We start from the raw sequence: 7222 nt of genomic DNA on the forward strand, positions 1-7222 counted from the left end.
GGTTTTGATTAAGTGCAGTCGGTGGGAAATAAACACGCGATTGATGAAACTCGCTTGCTCCCCTTGGGTTCCACGGATTTACTGTTTTGAGAGAAAATGGCAAACGGATCCCACGAAAGAATTCATTTCAGTTGAAACAGTTCTTACCTCTAACAAGCAGAAACTTTGTTCGTGTGAAAACTTCCTGCAAAACGATTAGAATTCTTCTATAAAAGCTCAATGATCTAAACTTTTCTAAGCATAGTTCGTTTCAAGTCTTTCAAATCTTAAGACAAGCCGCCAAACCGGAAGATATGCTACCCTTCGCCATTATTTCGCTGTTCGTCGTTACCTACTTGGCCGGAGCCATGGCAAACCCACCTTACGAACCCAACTTCCACGGATATCCAGGTGCCATGAACCATCCGCATCCCATGGAAGAGGCACCTCCTGTCAGCCCCACCTGCGGGTCCAACTTGCTGATAGGATGTGGTGACCCACAGGCAACCCAGGTGCCCTGCTCGCCATCGGATCACGGACCCAAGCAACACGATCGTCCGGCCTACCATTATGGAAGGCCTCATTCCATCGGCTATCGTCGTCCCATGGATAGCGAAATGGATGAAGCGGATTTCGGCGAGGATAGCTTTGAGGATTATAGGGACTAATCAATGAGATTCCTAATTCTACTGGGAAGTTTATTTTAAGATTCACATGATAAACGATAAATAAATCAATACCCAAAATCAAATGTATAGTATTCTACACAAAACTTTAAATATTAAATCGCTATTCCAGCTATGGCGTGTACTTTTTGCACTTTCACTAAATTTTGTGAAGTTATAGGAGTCGTACATCAAATTCATGAGCGTTATTCCTCGGCAATTGATAAACTTCACAATGTATCTCTTCTTATACAGAGCTGATGAGTCCCTCCAGCCAGTTCGCAGGTAGTTTTAATTTCTCCCATATTCTTAATGAAGTAGGCGTTGCAGTATTTCGTACAGCTGCCCACTACCGTGCTTGAAAATCCGGCAAAGATCTCATGTTTTCTAACAGTTTTTCTGTTCTTCAACTCTAGTGTAGTAGGCTCCACAGGTTGATCTCAAACGCGTCAAATCTTCATTGAACAAGATCTCAAAATGATGCTCCAAACTGGAAATCACTTTCGTCAGCATGGTACCTCCACGGTCATCACATATGACGAGAGACGACGCTGTTTTTCTCCCCACGTCATTGACAATCTTGTAAAATTGTCCCCATATCATTCTGTTCCATGCAGTTCAGCGACTTTACAATTCCAAGTATCGATTTCAATGCCCTCTGCTTTTCGAGGTTATTCATTGAAGTTTATCAAAGGTGCATTAAATCGCAAAAGACTTAATAAAGCATTGAATAGAGCTAAACGGTCTTTGTAGCAAAAATAACTTTAAAATGCTATGTAGATACCTACAAGAGCATCTAATAAAACTTATACATCTTGTTAATAACTAATTGTATTTTGAAGGAGCTGTGTAGTGTGATTGTATGATATTTTCCAGAAAGCCATTCCCCAGAACGCCATTGTCCAGAATGGGACGTTCCCCAGAACTTCATTCCCCAGAATGGAATATACCCAAAAATAAAATACAATAATAGATTTTTGAACTGTTAAAATTCAGAGAAATGCGAAATAGTAAAAAGTGAGCAAATTGAACTAGAAAATCCAGAAAAAAAAATTTAGTTTCCGTGGGTGAAACTTTTTTTTTAAGACAGGAATTCCAGTTTGTGGTAGTCTTTTTTTTATTGATTGGAGAATCTTTAAATAAATTATTCAAGAAATTCATCAAAAACTCCGTCACCTTGAACCGTTTACTCGATTTTCATATATTTGGACGATTTTCTTCTAAAAATCTTCAAGCTCGTATTGCCCTTCCATAGAATTGATGGAATCTGCCCAAATTTTCACAGACAGTGATCTTTTGTAGCTTTCAAATTTTGTTGTAAAAGAAAGGTATTAAAAAGAAGGGAAATTTTCTATTGTATTTGTGTTTCATTATTTAACATAATTACAAGAATAATAAACCTGGGAAGATCAGCCAATATTGAAAGAATTTACTATGAAGGCAAAAAAAAAACAAATTCTTTTTTTTTGTGAATATAAGGAATGCCAGCTCTCCGAATGCCATTTCCCAGAATACCCCGCTTCCCCCAATAGCTTAGTTCCCCGAAAAGTTTTTAGCTCTCATAATTGTCATAACTTTTTGCGTTTTAAGATGCTAACAGAACGGGTCGTCTGATATGCACCCTTTTTTAGAAAAGGGGCATTCTGGAAAATCGCTTTCGAAGAAACAGGTCATTCGGGGAAACGAAATTCAAGGAAAAGCAGCATAAGTAGTTGTAAATGTGTTTTAGACAGCGTATTCCCCTTAAGATTTTGGTCCGGTCTGGCCATGAATCACGTTGTCATTTATTTTGGATTTGCAACACCTTCTCCTTCCCCCTTCGTGAACGTTTGTTCATACAAATGATTTGAAATTAGTATGGGCCGTGATCTAAGTGGTCTAAATGGTTTACGGACGGGCCTTTAGATGGATTGCCTGAGACAAGGGGAGCAATCACTCGCCTTTTGATAGTTTTTTTTTTTGAAACAATTCCGATTTTTTTCGCATAAGATCCATAATAATGATTTTGGCGAAGTAATATTTAGGGCGAACTTACGTCGGTGTCCGGGATTCAAAACTTCTGGAAATTCGAATCAATTCGGTAGGTACATTTATAACGACAAAAAAAAAACTAGATAAAACCTATATTATTTTCTTCCTCTCCTAAAATATGGGGAATTTCCTATTCTGGGGAATGTCCCTTTATGGGGCATGAATTTCTGGAAAATTTCCCATTCTGTGGAATGAGATTCTGGGGAACGTCAGTCTGGGGATTATCGTTCTGGGATTTGACTTTCTGGGAAATGTCCTACAACCGTGTAGTGTCTAACCAAACTTATTCTTAAGACATCATTTTATTTGTTTTACAAAAACTTGCCCAAAGTCGTCCATTACTCGTGATAGAAACCTAACCGGAGTTGCGATACCTACATCCCGTTGATGAGGTTGCCAACTAAGGATACAGCATCTCATACTCCAGAACTAACACTGGTTATGCCTCACATTCTTGGTGAACAAACGCTGAGGACGCAACTCCTCATGCCAGCTGATGTCGGAAATATAACAGTGATCAGGCCGAACTACCAGCTAAGAACGCAATCCTTAGTTCCTGGCCTTTGTCATCGTTTAACTGGTGGAAAAGTGAAGGATAGTAAAGTTCAGAGTTATGTTGGATGCTCTTTCCTGATTATCGACTCGTTATTCAACTGCCAGTAGAGCCAATACTGTGCATATTAACCTTTACGTACCCGACCTCCAACAAGATATTTTAAAATGGCTGTCATTTCGTCAATTTCCATTCAATTTTTTGAAAACCACCATCATTAAAAAAAAGCATCATATAATTAAAGGTTTGGGGACGAGCTTGGTTTAGTAGTAAGAACTCATGCCTCTAAGGCCAAGGACCAGGGATCAATTCCCATCCCTGAGGTAGTCACTTATGATGTAAAGGTTATAGTGACGACTTCCTTCAGAAGAGAAGTAAAGCCGTTGGTCCTAAAATGAACTAGCCCAAGGCTTAAAATCTCGTTAAAAAATAGAAAAAAATAAAGATACCACTTATTTGACATAGGGGACGGACCTGGTGTAGTGGTTAGAACACACGCCTCTCACGCCGAGGACCTGGGATCGAATCTCATCCCCGAGATAGTCACTGACAAAAAAGTTATAGTGACGACTTCCTTCGGAAGAGAAGTAAAGCCGTTGGTCCCGAGATGAACTAGCCCAGGGCTAAAAATCTCGTTAATAAAAATAAAAAAAAACTTTTTTGACATAAATGGACAAGGCTGAATATATTCCGGGTTGTACTGGGGTCACGAGTATACCAGATATGGGAAATGTGATTATTTTTTACTTATTGCAGTTATAACACCGATGTACAAAACGTAAGATAATGATCGAATATCATCATTTGAACATAATTTGAGTGGTCAATTCTGGAATATCGTAGCTGGTTCTGTCAACGCCCATTATGGGTAATTTCCGTTTTATGTCATATCTTGCGACTTCTGAAACTTTAAGCATTTGGGATAAGTTTAACGAGGCCCAAAAGATCCAAAGAACAAAAAAAAGGACAAAAGAACGAATACTTTTTTTAAAGAAGGAAATATTTCCCACCAAGCAAATTATGTGCGACATCATAACCATAAATAAAAATCTCCATTATAAAAAGAATGAGTTCGCTACCGACAGATCTGGCCACTCCAGAGCATAAACAACACGTTCCGCCAAAAACTCCTAAAACTTTACTGCTATGCAGATCTTCATGGATTCGCCAATGAACTTACCAGGAATGCACTAAGCAACTAGCAAGCAATCCTAAAAAGATTTTGGCTAGAATGTTACAAACAATCTGCTATGATCTTTTAAAAACTTATCAATATCATCAAAAATGTATCTATTAACCACTCAAGGTTTCTCAATAAATTTGTTGGAAAACTTAACAGGGACCCACTATGGCACTCCCCATGAAAACACCATAAAAAAATCTCTTATGAATGATGATATCCGTTTGGCATACGGACCTTCGGCATATTTACTTTCAGTAATTATTTGAACCATAAAAATAAAGAGAACAACCTATTACCCATTTAAAAATTAAATTGGGCCAAACGTCCATTCCGTAAATCGTACCGCTAAATACGAATGTAGGAATTCCACGTGCAACAAATTGAAAAAAAAATCCTGACTACATCAGTTCTCGCGAAACATTATTAAAGGACCTATGTACAAATGAGAGGCTCTCTTTGTTTACTTTCTCTTTGATCAATAACTGAGTCACATTAACCTCTTCTGTTGCGTTTTTTGTATGAAACGCTAGTCAAGGAAATTGCCTTTCGATCTGTAGTGAAAAACTTCCCAAAAGCTTTAGAATTCCATTGTTATAATCAAAAGAGAGCGAGAGAGGAGAGAATCTCTCATATGTACATAGGTCCTTTAATAATGTTTCGCGAGAGTTGATATTAAGTCAATTCTCGCGGAACATTACTAAAGGACCTATGTACAAATGAGAGATTCTCTCCTCTCTTGTTCTCTTTCTATTATAACAGCGGAATACTAAAGATTTTGGGAAGTTTTTCACTATAGGTCGAAAGTCAATTTCCTTGACTATCGTTTCATACAAAAAACGCAACAGAAGAAGTTAATGTGAATCAGTTATTTATGAAAGAGAAAGTAAACAAAGAGAGCCTCTCAATGTTAGATAGGTCCTTTAGTAATGTTCCGCGAGAATTCTTCGTGTATTGCCATGTTCTTCAAATTCATAAATATTGAGACTTCGCACGGTATGTTTTGGCAAAAAACAGAAATTTCCTCAAAGAGGGCCTGGCGGAACCAGTGCACAGTGATTTAAAACTCAAAAAACACGATTATCAGCTTTTTCAGTATCAAAAGGTGAAAATATTGGAATACTTTGTTCGGCAAAGTTAATACATATGTTAAGCGGCAGCTTTTGGATTTAAGAAATTTTAGATCAATTTACCCATAAGTGAGATTAAAATTTTATTTTCTCTGTTTGTCGATAAGAGTAATTGGTGTCTTCAACAAAGTTGTTGGAAATGTTGAATGAAGAAAAGTTGTCGAACACACTTCACCTCTATCTATTATAATAAAGGATCAATAACGGTTTTTATATAAAACCACTTCAAAAGTACAAATATTCACTTAACTTTTTTCACAGTGATTTTCATGGCTAATTATGTTCTAGCACTATGTTTATATTTTCCAAATACAAAAGTTTGCTGAACATACCAAGATAATACAGTAATGTCCCGATTTTTTCAGGCCCATGCTGCATTTAGGGTTGACAAAATCGGGAAAGAGCTAAAATCGGGTAAAAAATTTTCGACTGGTTTCAAGTTTTATTTTAACTTAAGGACTTTATGATTTTGTTAATATAAACATTGTTTTTACACTTCCATTTTCTATGTACCGTAATCCAAGGTAACATTGATCAATTTCTTGGATTTTCATTAAAATTTCAAATTTCAAAATTTCGATCACTTGTTAATTGTATAGACGTGGCCAAGGTCATAATTGCCTTTATGTACCCAATATTGCCAGTATAGAAGTGCTCACTCTGATTAAAATAAATATTAATATGAGGCTGACAAAATTGGGTCAAAAAGGGTGCTAAAATCGGAGGTAGACAGAAACGGGGGCTGACAAAATCGGGTCATTACTGTATCTCCATTTTTTTAACGAATCAAAGCATTTTATTGTGAAAAAAAATCACGTTTTTTACACTTAAATATCTCGGCAATTTGCAAAAAAAAAAACAAACATGATCCTTAATTGAAATTGAACTCAAATTTAAATTTCTATGACTTTTATGACTGCAAATTGGCTGAAGTAACAAAAAAATTAAGCAAAGTTCATTTAATATACATTTAATCACTTTTCTTACACATTTCCATCAAACTCGGTCAAATACAAAGAAAATTTGTGGTTTCAGCCCAGTTTTATAACATTTTCAATTAAAAAAAACTTTAAAAAAAGTTACGTAGTATGTGAATTACCCCAAATAACATATTCAGATTGCATATTCCATCGATTAAGGTAATAAAACTAGTTTTGGCCAAACTTCATTTTTTTTTCGATCATTGTGCAGTGGTTACATTATCATGGGTCACTTACTATTATGAGTCATTTGCATTTGAACTACATGTAGAAGAGAGTGACTAATAATCGTGACTGTGTGACCCATAATAGTGTAATCTGTGTAAAGAGTTTGAAAGTTTCAAAAAGAGGCCATTTTATTGTCCTTGGTAATTGTTTCGTTACATATGTAGATGTGTATTATTATGTAATGGGCGATACAAACTCAAATTATTCAATTTATATTCCTTGTTTCAGGTGTACTGAACAGAAGCATTCCTTAAACTAAAAGCAGGGGAAGCTTGACATTTAGCTTACTTTTTTTAATTTCTTTATTAGTATCACTCATTACATTCATTTCTTATATCTAGGTGTTCTGTGTTATTGGACAACATTGGTATAAAATTTTGTGAATAAACCCTAAAATAATATTTTTGTCAAAATTCCAATCAGCTTGATGATATAATATACATACAAAATTGCCCCTTTCAGAGCCCCTCCTGGCT

At 36.2% G+C, this 7222-nt stretch overlaps 1 protein-coding gene across 1 annotated transcript; it reads left to right on the forward strand.

Annotated features, from left to right (window-relative positions):
• Positions 1–293: 293 nt before the first annotated feature.
• On the forward strand, positions 294–647 carry LOC110675202 (vitelline membrane protein 15a-3-like). Its single transcript, XM_021839615.1, has one exon. The coding sequence runs from the start codon at positions 294–296 to the stop codon at positions 645–647; it is 354 nt and encodes a 117-aa protein (XP_021695307.1).
• The last annotated feature ends 6575 nt before the right edge of the window (positions 648–7222 follow it).

Source organism: Aedes aegypti, chromosome 2, assembly GCF_002204515.2.
Source record: "Aedes aegypti strain LVP_AGWG chromosome 2, AaegL5.0 Primary Assembly, whole genome shotgun sequence".
In the NCBI taxonomy this organism is placed as follows: Eukaryota; Metazoa; Arthropoda; class Insecta; order Diptera; family Culicidae; genus Aedes; species Aedes aegypti.